The sequence below is a fragment of the Vigna umbellata genome, chromosome 4 (assembly GCF_029865625.1).
Source record: "Vigna umbellata cultivar VRB3 chromosome 4, Vumbellata_1.0, whole genome shotgun sequence".
Classification (NCBI taxonomy): domain Eukaryota; kingdom Viridiplantae; phylum Streptophyta; class Magnoliopsida; order Fabales; family Fabaceae; genus Vigna; species Vigna umbellata.
This window is the reverse complement of record NC_142168.1, coordinates 73,718,239-73,736,981: the sequence shown is the minus strand read 5'-3', so window position 1 is coordinate 73,736,981 and position 18,743 is coordinate 73,718,239. Positions and strand designations below refer to the sequence as shown.

Genomic DNA, 18,743 nt, shown 5'->3' with positions numbered 1-18,743 from the left:
AATAATCAAAGGGATATAAGTTCGGTTGTCTTAATCATAGTACGAGAATAAGCTTAGTAAAAAAATTAGAAGATTTAGCCAAATCGATTTAAAATTAGTAAAGAAATTATAAAATACCGTAAAAAAAAGTTTGAGCGAGCATAATTTTTTTATATTTTAACTAAAACACTTTTAAGATAAATGAAATATGTAATACAGTAGAGGGTATAACAATGATGACAGTAGATAATAGGTTATTTTAGTAATATTCATCTCATAAAACATAGAATTTATTAAATTTACATTACCTGCTTGAAGTGAGAGATAGGAGAATTGGTGAGTTAGTGTAGAAAGAGAAAGAGAAAGATAAAGAGAAAGAGATGATGTAGAGCTTCTTCCGTTGCAAAGAAAAGGATTAGAATTTCTTGGAACTAAAACCACAATCTAGAGCATCAAGTTATCGGTTCATAATGATGAAAATAATGGCACAACACAGTTTCCTTTAAATAATTTTATATTTAATAAACAACTCCACATGCAATATAATTGTCTTTAATTTTAAATGAGACCAATTTTAATTTTAGTGTATTAACAAGTAATTGATTTAAGTAAACGTAGATTAGTAGTGTCTCGAGTTTGAACCTTACTAACAGAAAATAACATCGCAATGAAACAATATATAAGTTCGAAGCTACATGTGTCACCATTTTTAACTAAGGAATACTATTAAACACTTCTTCCAACTACTACTTCTACATTCAACTATCTCTACATTTTCTCTATCCCATCAACTACTCCTTTCACAACCTTAAAATACTAACAAATACCATGTAATGTAACTAGGCTATGCTTCACAACTGTTGTTGGAATTGAAGGGCTATAGAAATATGGATGCTTACCTTCCTCTATTACTTTATCACCGTCTGTTGATGGAACAATATCTCCAATTATTTGATCTAGCATGTCACATTCTTCTATCTCGAGAACTTTCAATTGAGTTAAGCCTCCAACAATGTTGGCTGGGAATATATGTTTTAATTCTCGACAGCTATTTATCTGTACATACTGCAGATTCTGGAAAATTTGTACATCTTCACCTTCCTCTGTTTTGTCATCATTTGCTAATATATACTTCAGTTCATCACATCTTGATATTTTTAATATTTTCAATTTTACAAAGTTTCGAGCAAGCACATATGTGAAGAGAAATGTCAACCGTGGACAATCACTTAAATGAAACTTCTCTAAGTTCTCAAAAGGTCCATTGGCAGCAACAAAACAATGCCATATAACTCTTAGATTTCTCATGTTCTCGATTCCAAGCGTATGCAACTTGGAGAAGAGAGTTACCACCTCACTCGAGTGACTACAAGTGTCAATCAAACATTCTAACTCTTCAGAATTATGTATCACCAACTTATTCAACTCATCCAAACCTCCTCCTTCAATTTGAAATATATCAGGGATGATATTTTTTGCACCTCCATGAATAGTTGCCACAAATAGATCCTTTGTTCTTTTTGCCAAACCCTTTATTACCTCATTTGATATGTCAAAATGGTTAAGTAATAAAGTTCTGCCATGAATGTAAATATCTCCATCACTATAATGATCAAAGTAACGATGAAAGTAACGAGACCCTAATACAATTCCATACCTTTGCAGTGTTTCGGGAATGCTAAACGTCTTAAAGAATTCAATATTGTCTTCACTGTTAGCATCCCATTTTCCTTTAATATCAATGATGTACAACTCTTCCAAAAGCGGGATTCTTTTAATCACTTCAAAATTCTTCACCTTAATGTTACATCCATTTAAGTCTAGCAATTTTAGTGTAATCGCAACATCTGTTTGTAATTCAGGAAATGAAGGTAGTAAACAATAATATAACGAGAGACTTTGAAGATTCTTCATACCGCCTAAAATTGAGAAGTCGCTCAATTCATAATTCTCAATGAATAGATAACGAAGATTTGTTAATGTTTCGAAAGATATTGTTAACAATGGTGTTCTTCCATACTCATCGTTGACAAGAATCAAAACTTTGAGCATTCCCATTCTTTTGAAAATCTCATCAAATTCTTTCATCTTTGTCCGTAAGCATAAAAACTCAAGATTGGAGCAATCCAAATCATTTGGAAATTTCACACACCATAGATATCTAACTGAATTTTGTTCCACTCTAACATCTTTTTCCACTTCACACTTGATAATCTTATTCTCATCTTTTGCTATTATGTGGGCTACATCGCGAACTATATCATGCATTTTGACACGTTCATGATCTGCATCCAACAATAAACAACAACTAACAAGCTTAATTTTAGCTGCAATCACTTCACTCCTTGCCTCTTCATATGAGTCAACTTCTCCAACTACACCTAATCCTATTGCACATCTTGTTAAAATTTCAATTTCAATTTCAGAATCTTCAGCAAACACAGAGCACAACAGGAAAAGTGATTTAGCTTCTTTAGTATCTAAATTATCATAGCTCAACTGCAGGCACTTGTAGGGATCAGTCAAACCTCTTTCAATATTTATTGGCTTAGAATGTCTCAATTTATTCAATGCAACCCTCCATACCGTCTCAGCTTTTCCCTTCAAACTACAAGCAACAGCTGCAATGGCAACCGGCAATCCTTTACATTCATCGGAAATTAATCTTCCCAGATCCTTTAAGGTATCAGAGGTGGCATCTGATATAAGTGCTTTATTTTGGAAAAGAGTCCATGCTTCTTCATCGGTTAAAATGGGCAAGTAAATCTTTCTTTGACAATCCATTAAAGTACAAACTGCTTCTGATCTAGTGGTAATGAGAATCTTGCAGCCTTTAAGGTGTTCAGAAGAAGGAATTCCAATACGGCCAAAGTCAAGCTTCTCCCACACATCATCTAGAATTATAAAAACATTTTTCTCTTGAGTTAATCTTGAGCACAATCTTTGGGCTCTCTGCATTTCTTCGGTTTCTGGAAATTCAACTTGCAGTGAACTTGCTATTTTCTCTTGAATCCTCCCAACTTCCACTGTACTAGAAACAGGCACAAAAAGAACTTTCTCAAAAAGATGCTCTGCTTCTACGAACTTCCTAATTTCCATTGCTAATGTGGTTTTACCACAACCTCCCATTCCATACAACCCAATCATGGAAACATCATTATTTTTCACTCCATCCAGTAGTTGCTCGTATGCAGATTGTCTACTCTCAAAATTCATGCTTTTTTCTGAAAGAATGTGCAGGGTGCCTGAAGGTAGCGTAGGGATGCGGTCAAATGACACATATTTTTTACCCTCTTCAATGAACTTTTCAAGGTCAAAAACTTTATTTGCTAGCTTTTTTCCCATACGATATCGCCAAATCCAATTTGGACAATATCCAAAGCAACACATGTTTTTTGTTCTTGCCTCTTCTAGCAACTGATTCACTTTGCCTATGTTACTGATAGCATCTTGCAGCCACTTGTGAACAACTCCACTGGTCTCTCTAGTTTTTCTCTTGGCATGTTCAACATATTTTTGGACATCATCTCTTGTTACAATCAAATCGCGCTCTTCTTGCTCAAGCTTTTTGACAGAATTGTTAAAGGAGCGAAGATAACGCAATTGATTTAATGCGCCACACACTAAATCTCTTGAAACAGAAGATGCAAAGCCCACAAGGTAGTCCATCAATTTCTTCCACCAAATGCAACTTTTTTTAACCTGAACAACAAAGTTTAATTTTGTTGATATTTGTTTATATTTATAGAAACGCTTTTAAATCGTATCAAATTTAGAAAAAAATTGTAAATAGGAAATGAACAAAAAATATGTAATTCTGTAAAATGTTAATTGTTATAGAGAATTCTATAAATCAAGTTATTATATGCATGAAGAGATTGGTGACCTCGTGAGTAAGAAGAATTCCACACTTACTTTCATGTCTTCAACGCTTGTTACTTTATTTCCTATCTATAATTTAATTTTCAATTTTTTTCTTTCAAATAGAAAACTTCACTTTAATTCCTTATAGTTTTTTTTATTAGACTATAAAATAATTTTTTCCTCTATTTCGTTCATCAATATTAATTTTCTTTTACTAAGGTGACATTTTTCGTATTTTGTTATATATCAATAAATTTAATAAATTAGTATGTTACACTAACAAAATATAATATATAGAGTTGAATTAGATCTATATTTCACTATCATATATAATATGATACCAAAAGTATATCATTGCAAGATTACTTGCGCCTATTATATTTTCCACTATCAATCTCCTCTAACATTTATGCATTCGATTCGACACTACCTTAACAACATGTATCATATTCATTTATAATATGGTATAAGTGAGGTTTTATGTCTCATGTACATAACTTATTATAATTAAATAGTCAATAAGTAAATAAATTAATAAGTAAAGGCAAACCAATAATTCGGCTAATAAGGAGCAATTTTCTAACTCCCTCCACCACTCCATACCTATTTTGTTCTTGTTATAAAACGGATGTCAACATCCGTTTCACCTTCAACGGATGTTGACATCCGTTTCACTTTCAACGGATGTTGACATCCGTGAAAGGATGTTGACATCCGTTTACATATTTTATATTTTAGTTTATTAATTTTATTTTAAAAAAAAGAAATCTTCAACGGATGTGGTACATCCGTTTAATAAATCTTTCAAAAATATTTTAATTATTATTTAAATAATAATACATCAATTAAATTAATAAGTATTATTTTATTAAATAAAATAAATTTAATTTATAAATAATTAAGTAATAATTTTAAAAAATTAAATAATATTTATATATTAATTTAAAATACAATAAATTAAAAAACTAAAAACAAAAAAAAAAACTTCAACTCGTCACATCCGTTAACAATGTGGCACATCCATTTTAATAAATTTTTTAAAAATATTTTAATTATTATTTAAATAATAATACATAAATTAAATTAATAATTAGTATTTTATTAAATAAAATAAATTTAATTTATAAATAATTAAGTAATAATTTTAAAAAAGTTAAATAATATTTATATATTAGTTTAAAATATAATAAATTAAAAAAATAAAAACTAAAAAAAAGACTTCAACGGATGTCGCTACATCGGTTAACGGACGTGACATATCCATTTTAATAAATTTTTTAAAAATATTTTAATAATTATTTAAATAATAATACATAAACTAAATTAATAATAATTATTTTATTAAATAAAACAAAATTAATTTCTAAATAATTAAGTAATAATTTTAAAAAAATTAAATAATATTTATATATTAATTTAAAATACAATAAATTAAAAAACTAAAAACTAAAAAAAAAAATGACCTCAACGGATGTGGTACATTCGTTAACAGATGTGGCACATTCGTTGAAGAATTTTTTCTTTAACGGATGCCCTCAACTGTTTAAGAAAAGAGGTGGGAGTGTAGGATATTTTAAAATATAAAAGATAGTTTTGGAATTTAAAAATAATGTGGTGATGTAGGGAGCAACGTGGGGTGGTATAGCGAGTAACCCTCTTGAGAACGTTTATAAGTATGTAAAAGTTTCTTTGTCCTACATCCATCAAATTGAATCTCCATAACAGTGCACTGAAGAACAATCTCTCAAAGAGAAAAAGGCTCACACTTATTCATCTCTCATTGAATCTTTAGAACACTAAAGACTAATTTCTCATGGAGAAAGGTATACATACCCTCATTTAATATATATGAGAATTATGTAATTTTAAGATCCCATTCTAGTGTTGTATTTAAAAGCCAATAAATTTTATCCTATGTATTTTTTAGTGTTTTAATGAAATAGTTTCTTTTTTTACATGAGAAAAAAATTAAACAAAAATATATATATATATATATATATATATATATATATATATATATATATATATATATATATGAAAGTGCTAGTGGGTATTATATTTGTTTGAAATTAAATGTAAGATGAATTTGTTAGTCGCCAAAGGAGACAAAGGTTTTATGTTTATGTTGTTCCAAATTAATGATATTTATGTAAATTACTCATGAAATAAAGGATGCTACACTATATGTGTATTAGTTTATATGTATATTGAAATTCATTAATAAAAGACATTTACAGATCACTCAAGGGTTTATTATTTTATTTTATAAGTAATGAATATAATTGTACACAATTTTATATGTTCATTACTTTTACTTATATATCCAAATGCAGTATGTGATTCTAACTAATACATATTTTAATTGTCATTAATATTATAATTAGCATCATAATGTTATGTGTGGTATGTTATGTATCACTTAAAGGAGAATGCCAATATACGTTAACTGTGGTTTGATTGTTACGAGTAAATTATGTATTTTATTAGTCAATGTTTATGTGAAATTTCATTATGAAGTATCGATTCTAATCTAATGAATTTTCGTGTAACATTTGTGTCAATGTTTAATGGGCATAATTTCTTTTAATTTGGTTAATGGATATTTTAACTTCTTTAAGCACAATCATCTCATTGGTAGTGGAATTCTTTATGATACTTTACGTAAGATGAATTTGAATGGTTTATATTTTGAAGTATTTTAAGCAATTCTTCTATAACCATGCTTTTATGGATGCAAGGTTTGAAAAATAGTCATAGATGCACGCTTTGAAAAATAACCATGTATTTGTTAAACAAGATTTCTAGTAAAGTGATTCTTAACATACCTTTTTAATTGTGAATTGATATAGGACAACCAAAGACAGCCGAACGTTTGGGGTGTCAAACAGAAATTAGGATTTAAAATCTGCGAGAACAGAAACTAGATGTAAGAATAATCAATAGATCTTTCATTGATTACCCAAAATGAAAATAATCAAAGGGATATAAGTTTTGTTGTCTTAATCATAGTAGGAGAATTGTTGAAACTAAAAATGTAAGATAATAGGTAATTTTAGTAATATGCATCTCATAAAACATAGAATTTATTAAATTTATAATGATGGAAGTGAAAATGAGGAAATATAGATAAGTTTACATTAACAGAGAGAGAAATACCTCGAGAGAGATAGGAGAATTGGTGAGTTAGTGTAGAAAGAGAAAGAGAAAGAGATGATGTAGAGCTTCTTCCATTGCAAAGAAAAAGATTAGAATTTCTTGATAGCTCGAGAGAGATGAAAGTAATGCATTGCTTGAATCACTCCAACACGCAACACAACAGAATAAAACCACACTTTCGAAACACTCTAACAACCATATATACCTTTTTCTTAACATTTCCTTCTTTTCTTTTCCACCAAGATAATGAGTGTTCACAAGTTGATACTATGTATCTATAGTCATCCTATCAATAAGCGGGTAATTAAAATGATCATACCTATTACTTATTACAGATTTTACCTTATAGATATCCTTTATTATACTTTTTTTGCCATTCTTATATCATACTCAACTCTAGAGTCTACACTTGTGTGCTCGTGTATCCAACACAATCAACGCATTCTTATTTCATTCTGTTTTGACTTTGTTGTCATTTTCAGTGCATGTTGATTCTGTGATATATTGCTTAAATGAGAAAGTATCAGGTGCAAGCCATGAATTGCTTAAGCCATGTTAACTTGTTTCTGTTTCTTACTTTCTTAATCAGTTCTAGCACCTATCTTAGGTTCATTTTGAGTGCTTCCCTGCTTGATAGATCGTTTATTGAATAAGTTTAAATTTTTGGAATTCCAAGCACCAAACTGTTTGTGAAAAGTCTTGTTGGGTGCTGTTTTTGCTGGTCAATTCAATCAGCGATGTCGTCGGAAATCAAACCCGTTGCGGCAACACTCATTGCGCCACGAGAATGGAGGATGCGCCTGGCTCTTCGAACTCGCCTCCCTCGCTCCAAGAACGATTCAGAACCGAGAAAAGTAAAGTTGTATATTTGGATGTTAGATTTACAACCGCTTAGGAATAATTTAGAAAAGAGGTCTAAAACTCTATTTACCACTTTTTTATTGGGAAAATATCACATCATCAATATTTGTTGTAATTTTTTGACTTTTAAGTATAAACGTTTTTTTAGACGTGATTGGATGAGTTAAAACTTTATAATTTGTTACTTTTAACCATTGTGACGAAATGATTTATATCATAAATTATTTTATTTAAATTAGCCCAACCTATTTTATGTATTGATATGGTACATCGTTATAATTATATTGGATATATACTCTAGAAAGTATTAAGGTAATTATGCAATAATATATGTATATAAAGTTGTTTCTAAATGGATAAAAGCTTTAATTATAAGTAATTTTTAATTTTAACTTGTTGAAGAAAAATTAGGAACTCCGTAGTTGATGTAAATCAGTTTGCTCCAAGAGTCTACACTCATGTTATTTTCACTAGAGTTTCCCAAAAGTCCTCAAATAGATTGGTTTGTTCCAAAAGTCTTGTACTTATTTCAAGAGTTCCGAATTGTGCACAAAAAAAAGATCATTACAATTGTGGCGTTGATATTAAAATACAAAAAATGAAGAAGTGAATACCATTAATCTCAAAACAGAAAAGGTACTGCAAGTGGCTTTGAGCACTTCCTAATTGTTGGTGATGAAGTTTACTTCCAAACTAGCAGATGAAGTTTAGTAAATGATATCTCAGTACTCTTTTAGTGAAGATGTCATTATTTAGGTCTAAAGGAAAAATAAGTTACATAAAGGAACGAATAGCCTTTTTGATTTTTGGTAACACTTGTTTTGTCGTTGTAGCCAAGAGCAACCTCTTACACAACAACAAACAAGATAACAGACATACAACAAAATGAAACAAATGAAATATAGGAAGTAAATTGAAACTAGTTGATGAGAGCAACCTTAACAATAACAATGAACAACGAAAACCCTCACGGGATATTTGTAGCAGCCATGCGATTGAGCTCATATTCACTACACAAATCTGACCATTTGTAAGCCACGTCAAACAATTCTTGCTCAACTTTTCTTTTATCTTCCAACATTTGAGATCTGTCCTTCATCACATTTTCAAGCTCTTTTTTGTACCCTATAGTTTCGGCAATGCATTTATTCTTTTCCTTCTCCAAAGATGATAAGGCAGCCTCACAAACTTTTATTTGTTCCTTCAAAACAACTTCCTTCAGTTGAGCTTCATTGTAGAAATTCTCTGCCTCAGAAATTTTGGAAACAAGAGTAGTGGCCACCTCATTCTGACAAGCTTCAAGCTTTCCCAGCTTGTCGGTGGCAGCAAAGCCTTGCTTAAAGGAGCGTAGAATGGTTGGGAAATGTTGGAGCATAGTGTCTATAATACGTTTGAGTCCATCTGATAGAGTCACATCTTTGAAAGGAAGGTTGGACAGCAAATTAAGAGTAGACCAAAGACGAAGAGTGTCAGTTTCAGAGCTAACTACGTCCTTCAGAGACATCTTCAAAAACTTTTCTAGTTCAGCGAGGGTCTTTCCCACTGGGCTATCTTTACTCTCTTTTCCTGATACAAATAAGCTTATGACATCGTTGGTCCCAAAGTCCGGAATAATTTTAGGATGGTCAATTTCTTTAGCAGTGCCCGCCTCAGTTTGGCTGCTCGTAATTTCACTCTGAGAGGAATAAGGAGAAAATATATAACAGACAAGACGTTAGCATCAAGCCATAATAATTGCAAAGCATTTAGTTTCTTAATACCAATTTTGATAAAATCATAAAAATACAAGGAGTAGAAGTTAAACTATGAACGTGACGGAAACAGATTTATTAAATTTAAATCCCAATTTGAAATTCAGTATGTTTTGTTTTTCTTAATTTTATTTATGCGGAAAATGATAAATCAGAATGACAACATCATATTTATATTAACCAAATAAGTAGGAGATGTGAATTGTTTAAAATAAACTTACATGTAGATATGATTTACTTTGGAAAGTAATTTTCTGGTCCAACTGAGTATTAACAGGTGGAGAAAGAATTGATGAAGCTGCCATATTGATGAAGCTCACATTTTCGGGTGTTTCACGTAGAGGCATGTTCAAACAACTTGGAGTTGACCTTTCAACTGGTTGTGAGCTTGTTAATGTTGTTGCTATTCTTGGTATTTCTGAAGTGGAAACTTCTGCAACAAATTCCTCCTCTGCTTCTTCATTTCTCAGGGTCCCAATGTGGTCATTAGAAGCAACACCTTCTTCCAAGCTAATCTTAGGCCCATCAGCTCGTTCAACAGCCTGAGAATCTTGTACAATGTGAGTTGCAACACCACCTCCAATGCCAATGTCTTCAACACCAGTTGACAAAGATTTTGTCTTAGCACCCTCTGCTGCAGGCCCCTCTTTAATACTATCATTTCTTACGTCCCCAATCTCCTGTGTATCACAAATTGAAAAAATATGATTGAGTTAGTGGCTCTAAAGTTACTAAAGATATCACAAAGATATGATTGCGAAAAAATATTACAAAGATAGTCTATCACTGATGCTAGAACTTTTCCAATAAATGTGTCATTTTCACCAATACAATTTCAATGCTAAACCTAAATTTGGTAAGGTAACTATCATTATAACTAGTCCACTAATTTCTTTCAGTGACGAAAAAATATGTAATTATTATTAATTACATTTTACATTTTTGTATGTTATGTTTTATAAATGTTTATGAACTTTATTATTGATGACGAAATGATCAGCAATACGAAAAAATTAGGATTTAAAATCTGCGAGAACAGAAACTAGATGTAAGAATAATCAATAGATCTTTCATTGATTACCCAAAATGAAAATAATCAAAGGGATATAAGTTTTGTTGTCTTAATCATTTGTTGAAACTGAAAATGTAAGATAATAGGTAATTTTAGTAATATGCATCTCATAAAACATAGAATTTATTAAATTTATAATGATGGAAGTGAAAATGAGGAAAGATAGATAAGTTTACATTAACAGAGAGAGATACCTCGATAGATAGTGTAGAAAGAGAAAGAGAAAGATTAAGAGAAAGAGATGATAAGTAGAGCTTCTTCCATTGCAAAGAAAAGGATTAGAATTTCTTGATAGCTCGAGAGAGAGATGAAAGTAATGCATTGCTTGAATCACTCCAACACGCAACACAACAGAATAAAACCACACTTTCTCAACACTCTAACAACCATATATACCTTTTTCTTAACAATTGGTTCTTTTCTTTTCCACCAAGATAATGAGTGTTCAGAAGTTGATACTATGTATCTATACTCATCCTATCAATAAGCGGGTAATTAAAATGATCATACCTATTACTTATTACAGATTTTACCTTATAGATATCCTTTATTACACTTTTTTTGCCGTTCTTATATCATACTCAACTCTAGAGTCTACACTTGTGTGCTCGTGTATCCAACACAATCAACACATTCTTATTTCATTCTGTTTTGACTTTGTTGTCATTTTCAGTGCATGTTGATTCTGTGATATATTGCTTAAATGAGAAAGTATCAGGTGCAAGCCATGAATTGCTTAAGCCATGTTAACTTGTTTCTGTTTCTTACTTTCTTAATCAGTTCTAGCACCTATCTTAGGTTCATTTTGAGTGCTTCCCTGCTTGATAGATCGTTTATTGCATAAGTTTAAATTTTTGGAATTCCAAGCACCAAACTGTTTGTGAAAAGTCTTGTTGGGTGCTGTTTTTGCTGGTTAAGTCAATCAGCGATGTCGTCGGAAATCAAACCCGTTGCGGCAACACTCATTGTGCCACGAGAATGGAGTATGCGCCTGGCTCTTCGAACTAGCCTCCCTCGTCCCAAGAACGAATAAAGTTGTATATTTGGATGTTAGATTTACAACCGCTTAGGAATAATTTAGAAAAGAGGTCTACAACTCTAGTTACCACTTTTTTTATTGGGAATATATCACACTATCAATATTTGTTGCAATTTTTTGACTTTTAAGTATAAACGTTTTTTTTAGAACTTGAGGTATTTATAAGAATTGTTGCTTATCTTAATTTTTCTATCAATTACATTTGGACATGATTGGATGAGTTAAACTTGATATAATTTGTTACTTTTAACCAGTGACGAAATTATTTATATCATAAATTATTTTAATTAAATTAGCCAACCCTATTTTATGTATTGTTATGGTATATCGTTATAATTATATTGGATATATACTCTAGAAAGCATTAAGGTAATTATGCAATAATATATATATATATATATAAAGATTTTTCTAAATGGATAAAATCTTTAATTATGTTGAACGGTTGAAATATTGGTGTATGGTTATATGTAGAAGATATTAAGTTATAAAGTGTTACATATGGTTATAAGCCAATTCATTTTTAACAACTTATTTACTTATTTTTACAATTAATCAACTTAAATATTAGAAACTCCATAGTTGATGTAAATTATTTTGACTAGAGTTGCCGAAAAGTCCTCAAACAGATTGGTTTGTTCCAAAAGTCTTGTACTTATTTCAAGAGGTCCAAAATTGTGCACAAACAAATATCATTACAATTGTGGCGTTGATATTTGAATACAAAAAAAAAATGAAGAAGTGAATATCATTAATCTCAAAACAGAAAAGGTATTGCAAGTGGCTTTGAGAACTTCCTAATTGTCGGTGATGAAGTTTACTTCCAAACTAGGAGATGAAGTTTAGTAAATGATATCTCAATACTCCTTTTAGTGAAGATGTTATTATTTAGGTCTAAAGGAAAAATAATATTAAGTTACATAAAAGAACAAATAGCCTTTTTGATTTTTCGTAGCACTTGTCTTTGTAGCAAAGAGCAACCTCTTACACAACAACAAACAAGATAATAGACATACAACAAAATGAAACAATTGAAATATAGGAAATAAATTGAAACTAGTTGATGAGAGCAACATTAACAATATCAATGAACAACGAAAACCCTCACGGGATATTTGTAGCAGACATGCGATTGAGCTCATATTCACTACACAAATCTGACCATTTGTAAGCCACGTCAAACAACTCTTGCTCAACTTTTCTTTTATCTTCCAACATTTGAGATTTATCCTTCATCACATTTTCAAGCTCCTTTTTGTACCCTATAGTTTCCGCAATGCATTTATTCTTTTCCTTCTCCAAAGATGATAAGGCAGCCTCATAAACTTTTATTTGTTCCTTCAAAACAACTTCCTTCAGTTGAGCTTCATTGTAGAAATTCTCTGCCTCAGAAATTTTGGAAACAAGAGTAGTGGCCACCTCATTCTGACAAGCTTCAAGCTTTCCCAACTTATCGGTGGTAGCAAAGCCTTGCTTAAAGGAACGTAGAATGGTTGGGAAGTGTTGGAGCATAGTGTCTATACTACGTTTGAGTCCATCTGATAGAGTCACATCTTTGAAAGGAAGGTTGGACAGCAAATTAAGAGTAGACCAAAGGCGAAGAGTGTCAGTTTCAGAGCTAACTACGTCCTTCAGAGACATCTTCAAAAACTTTTCTAGCTCAGCGAGGGTCTTTCCTACTGGGCTATCTTCACACTCTTTTCCTGATGCAAATAAGCTTATGACATTGTTGGTCCCAAAGCCTTGAATAATTTTAGGATGGTCAATTTCTTTACCAGTGCCTGCCTCAGGTTGACTGCTCGTAATTTCACTCTGGGAGGAATAAGAAGAAAATATATAACAGAAAAGACGTTAGCATCAAGCCACAATAGTTACAAAGCATTTAGTTTCTTAACACCAAATTTTATAAAATCATAGAAAAGCAAAAAGTAGAAGTTAAACTATCAACGTCATGGTAACAAATTTATTAAATTTAAATTCTAATTTGAAATTCAGCACGTTTTGTTTTTCTTAATTTCACTTGTGCGACAAATGATAAATCAGAATGACCACGTCATGTTTATATTGACCAAACAAGTTAGAGATTGAATTGTTTAAAATATGCTTACATGTGGATGTGATTTACTTTGGAAAGTAATTGTCTGGTCCAACTGAGAGCTAGCAGGTTCAGAAAGAATTGATGAAGGTGCCATAATGGTATTCTTTGTTATGGTTTCCTCCACAGCAACTTGCTCAATTTTCTGCACAATAACAAAAAGATATGTAGCTTTGCATACTTGACTACTTTCTGTGATGTGCTAGATATGTTATTACTGATAGAAGGGGACATGCATATTAATTTAAAACAATTGATGGTATTTTTGTTTTCCATTTAGCAGAGGAATTTCGGGGCCACTTACAATTTTTCCAAACGGCTTTTGTTGGTTCATCAAACACGGTTCACTAATCCGCTGTTTGTCCACCAATGCCTAAACAAAGTAATGAATAAAATAACTATACTCTCGATACTTTTATTTCATCAAATACTCGGAAAAATGTTTATTAGACTCACATTTGCGGGTGTTTCACGTAGAGGCATATTCAAACAACTTGGAGTTGGCCTTTCAATTGGTTGTGAGTTTGTTAATGATGTTTCTATTCTTGGTATTTCTGAAGTGGAAACTTCTGCAACAAATTCCTCCTCTGCTTCTTCATTTCTCGGAGTCACAATGTGGTCATTAGAAGCAACACCTATTTCACCTTCTTTATCAACCAAGTCAAAACCTTCTTCCAAGCTAATCTTAGGCCCATCACCTTCTTCAACAACGTCCCCACTACTACACCTGTTTAACAAACTTAAATTGCTTGCCAGAGAACAAAAAACTCAGAAACTGATGCTATCAATCTTGTAAAAATTCACCAAATGTATACTTATCTAACAAAATAGTCATACCTCATAGAATTCTCATCTATTTGTCTCTGTGCAATGTCCTCTTCCAGCTTAGGATCCCTCCCCACAACACGTTGACGCATTTGCTCTACCCATGAACTCTCAAATCCAACTTCAATAGCTTCTTCACATAGTTTATGGAACTCTTTTTCACTTTCAGGAATAATACTATCCACACTTTCCTTCTGGAGGAACAACAACATATCTGCCAAAATTTTCAACCTCCAAGCTTGAAAGCGCTCACTAAACTTCTTGGAAGCATTCCAGAGATGAGGATATGTTGTTATTGCCTCCACCAGAAGAGAAATCTGTGCATCATCCAGATCAACAAAATGTTTATATGCTCCCAATCTTGTACGGATATCTGCAGAAGCTGTAAAAAGTTTGAGAGGGTGAAATGAAAATATAGGATGGAAATGAGAAAATAAGAAATCAGAAACCTGAAGAAATGTCATTGTTGTTGTTAGGAGCAACATATATTCCCTCTTGGTTATGCAAAAGGTTCAACCCTTCTTGTACTTGGATTCCTTGGCTTGCCACTATTCCTGGCTTGCCTTCATTCATCTTATCATCTTCTTCAACTACCTTGGCAATGTGAGTTGCAACAGCACCTCCAATGCCAATGTCTTCAACTCCAGTGGATGAAGATTTAATGCTCTCATTTCTTACGTCCTCAATCCCCTGTATATAACAAATTGAATCAATAAGATTGAGTATTAAAGGACCACCATTTTTAATATACATCATGTGGTGGTATGATAGTGGTTTCTTACTGTTGTTTTTTCGAGTGCATGTTGGTCTCCAAAGCCTCCTTCACTGTTTGATTCCTGATTCACCGACTTTCATTTCAATTATCGAACAAGCAAGGTAGGAGTTGGTCTTAATACCACAAAACCCATTTTTAAGTGTAGTAATCGTTGCACTTATATGCTCAGGTGTTTTATGCAGAGAAATTGCTATACAAATTAGAGGTGGGCTTCTAAATTCTAAAATAGGAGTTGGTATTGCTAGTCTCTGACTAATGCAACTTTTCCAATAAGTGTTGCCAGTTTCATCAATACACTTCACAATGCTAAAGCTAAGTTTGGTAAGGTAACTTTTATTTCGACGATACTTCCTTCTTTTCCATATTTAGTTTACTAATTTCTAGTTGATTCATAATTAGTTGGCTTATCATGACATTATTTAATGCAGTTCCTTGTTTGATACCACTCAATATTTTGCAATTCACACAAATCTAGAAGATGTTTAATTTGGTAGAATATTTTCATTCTTTTTTATAAAATTGAAATGAAAATATGCATATCAACCTCATGCCATTTGAAAGGGAACAACCAATGGTGCTTTTCTTTGTTTTCTGAATCAGGGGACAGCAACAATTTTGATTGTTCATAACCCTCTTCAATAATTTGTTCCTTAGCTTTGAGTAATATAAATCTGTTAGAATTCCAAGAGCTTATTTTATGCTCATATATGAGTGTGCTTCCTGAATATTCAAGGGACTTACCTTTCTCACACATTCAATATACCTATCTCTCTCAAATTGGACGATGATAGTTTTTTGATGTGGCAACAACAAGTGCTTGCTAAAGGTTTCCAACTCATGAAGTTCTTGGAAGGTTGTGATATACCACCACAGTTTAGAATTCTTGAAGATGTATTAAATAACAAGCTCAATCAAGAATTTCTCAACTACGAGATGCAAGACCAGCTGCTGGTAGCATGGCTTCTAGCATCAATGCATACACCTATTCTTACCAAAATGGTAAGTTCGATGGTAATTCTCATGTCAAATTTGGGAAAAGTTGTGTATCTACTACGCCTTCCATTCAAGAACCAAGATCAAAGTGCTCAAGAATTAATTCAGGCAACCAAAAAGAGACTGTAACATCACAACATATCTTCGTGATATCGAGAAGATTGTGGACACATTAGCTGCTATAGGAGCTCCTATTTCAACTGATGAACACATTGAAATTATTTTAGATGGGTTATCAGATGAATATGACAGCTTCATCACTTTTGGTCCTTCATCTTCAGCAAACAATTCTAGAAACAGGTTATTTGGTTCTTTACATAAAAATAACAACTTTTTCCACGTATCAAAGTCATAATAGAAACTCCAAATCTTTTGGTTCCAAAAATTCAAATAGCTCTCTTCTTGCTTACCGTCTTCTTCTGGGTCCAATTCGAAAGTTCAAAGTCAAATATGAAACAAGTTTGGTCACACAGCTCTCACTTGCTTATACCTGATAATCAAACTACTATTTCTGCTAATCACTATATGCCTATCTCCAAAAAATACCGACACTCCTTCTCTGTTGGGCACTCCTTCTACGGTCAATGATCCCTTGTGCTATCCTAACAAGGGTGCTACTCATCACATAACACATGATCCACACAATTTCACATCAAAGAGAACTTACTCTAGCAATGAAAAGTGAAATTAGGTAATGGTACTGGTATGTCTATCTTACATGTTGGTTCAACTTCTTTTTCTTTTCCTTCCAATAAAACCTTACTACTCTTATCTAATCTTTTACATGCTCCTAATATTTTCAAAAATCAGATTAGTGTTTGAAAATTTGAAAAAGATAATGATGTTTATCTTGAATTTCATGCTAATTTTGGTTCTTTAAAAAGCAGGACAGAAATTAGGTCATCCTTAAAGGGTTTCTTAAAAGCTAAACTACATCAATCACCCTTTCACCCATCAACAACTGTATATTCTCACCCTTTGGAACCTTTTTACATAGATAATGGGGACCAGCTCCTATTTCTAGTACAGATGGTGCAAGATACTGTGTAGCCTTTTTAATTCCTTACTCAAAAAGTTTTTTGGGGAAGCTTTTCTTACTGCTGTGCATATTATAAGCATTCTACCAACTCAAGTCTTAAATGGTCTTTCTCCTTTTTCGAAATCTTTTTAAAGGCTTGTAGCTAAAGGCTTTCATCAACAAGTTTTTATTTCAGCAACACTGTTTCGTGAAATTTCCAAGAGAAACGGGTTGCTTCTGGTAGTAGTATTGAGGCAAAATATTGGAGTATTGTTGTTTTGTTGTCTGAAATTACATGGATTTCCTCTCTTCATGAATTTCGTCTTCCTTCTTTTGTTCCAACCATTTACTTCGACAACTTATGGATTGTTTTATTAGCCGCAAAACCTATTACGCACTCTCACATCATTTTGAATTTGACTTACACTTTGTTCGTTCATTTGCAAGGTAGATATCAGGTTATTGACATCATTACCAAACCTAGATTTACTACTTGTTTTACTAAGTTTAAAGATAAACTTAAAGTGGAATGTAATCTAAGTTTAAGGGGATGTTAGTAAATAAACAAATTCACTTCTGTTATATTAGTTCTTCTTCGCTGCTTTCTTATATATACCTCTCTTTGTAATCACTCTTCTTCTCCTTTATATCTTACAGTAGGACATATCATTTTCTTTTCAACAAGTTAACTTCAATGAAATATAATTCGTTATTTGGACTATATTGTTTTTATAACACAATCACCATGAATTTTGCAGAAAGTGTCGCAGATTTCACATAAAGGATCACATTGATTTGTTTTAGAAAAAGGAAGATCAAATTTAGTAGGTTAAAATTGAAGAAATTGTTTTAATAACGAGACAGAAAGAGCTATTAAACTTTTTTTTATTGTATTTATATTCATAGATTGGTTGGCTCTAACCTCTGATGAAGTGAACTCACTGCTACCACCAAGAGTAGAATCTTCATCAAAATTTCTTATGACACCCTCTATGTCCCACATATAAAGTGCAGTGTTTTCGAAATCTATAACAAAAAAAATATCATGTCACAATGAAACACAAACAAAAGGGGATACAATCACAACTTTTCATGATGGATTTAAAACTAAAAAATGACAAAAGCTTCATGATAGGAATCTTTTTATCACCCATGAAAATAAAGCGGTGACTCTATGCCTAAAAAGGATGGTTTTATTTACAGTAGTGTTCTTCATAACTAAAATTACTAACTTAAAATTAAAAATCATGGCAGAAAAAAATTAATTTGTGTTCACTTTAAAACATTCAGGTGAGTACTCGGCTGAAAACTTGAA

At 31.9% G+C, this 18,743-nt stretch overlaps 5 protein-coding genes across 5 annotated transcripts in view; all 5 read right to left on the bottom strand.

The window, feature by feature from the left end:
- Nucleotides 1-18,743, bottom strand: part of LOC148201245 (uncharacterized) — a 69,699-nt gene that overhangs the window by 5,640 nt on the left and 45,316 nt on the right.
- On the bottom strand, nucleotides 796-3,648 carry LOC148201251 (disease resistance protein At4g27190-like). The gene has a single exon (XM_088111663.1). The coding sequence runs from the start codon at nucleotides 3,646-3,648 to the stop codon at nucleotides 796-798; it is 2,853 nt and encodes a 950-aa protein (XP_087967789.1).
- On the bottom strand, nucleotides 8,451-10,305 carry LOC124848944 (uncharacterized). The gene is made up of 2 exons (XM_047326772.2): nucleotides 9,833-10,305; nucleotides 8,451-9,535 (listed from the first exon to the last, which is right to left on the bottom strand). The coding sequence occupies exons 1-2, from the start codon at nucleotides 9,956-9,958 to the stop codon at nucleotides 8,828-8,830; spliced, it is 834 nt and encodes a 277-aa protein (XP_047182728.2). The 5' UTR covers nucleotides 9,959-10,305; the 3' UTR covers nucleotides 8,451-8,827.
- LOC148201250 (uncharacterized) lies at nucleotides 12,775-13,950 on the bottom strand. Its single transcript, XM_088111364.1, has 2 exons — nucleotides 13,831-13,950; nucleotides 12,775-13,534 (listed from the first exon to the last, which is right to left on the bottom strand). Exons 1-2 carry the CDS (start codon nucleotides 13,912-13,914, stop codon nucleotides 12,827-12,829), a joined length of 792 nt encoding a protein of 263 aa, XP_087967490.1. The 5' UTR covers nucleotides 13,915-13,950; the 3' UTR covers nucleotides 12,775-12,826.
- LOC148201249 (uncharacterized) lies at nucleotides 14,062-18,372 on the bottom strand. Its single transcript, XM_088111661.1, has 5 exons — nucleotides 18,351-18,372; nucleotides 15,092-15,332; nucleotides 14,655-15,024; nucleotides 14,274-14,544; nucleotides 14,062-14,190 (listed from the first exon to the last, which is right to left on the bottom strand). The coding sequence occupies exons 2-5, from the start codon at nucleotides 15,213-15,215 to the stop codon at nucleotides 14,062-14,064; spliced, it is 894 nt and encodes a 297-aa protein (XP_087967787.1). The 5' UTR covers nucleotides 15,216-15,332; nucleotides 18,351-18,372.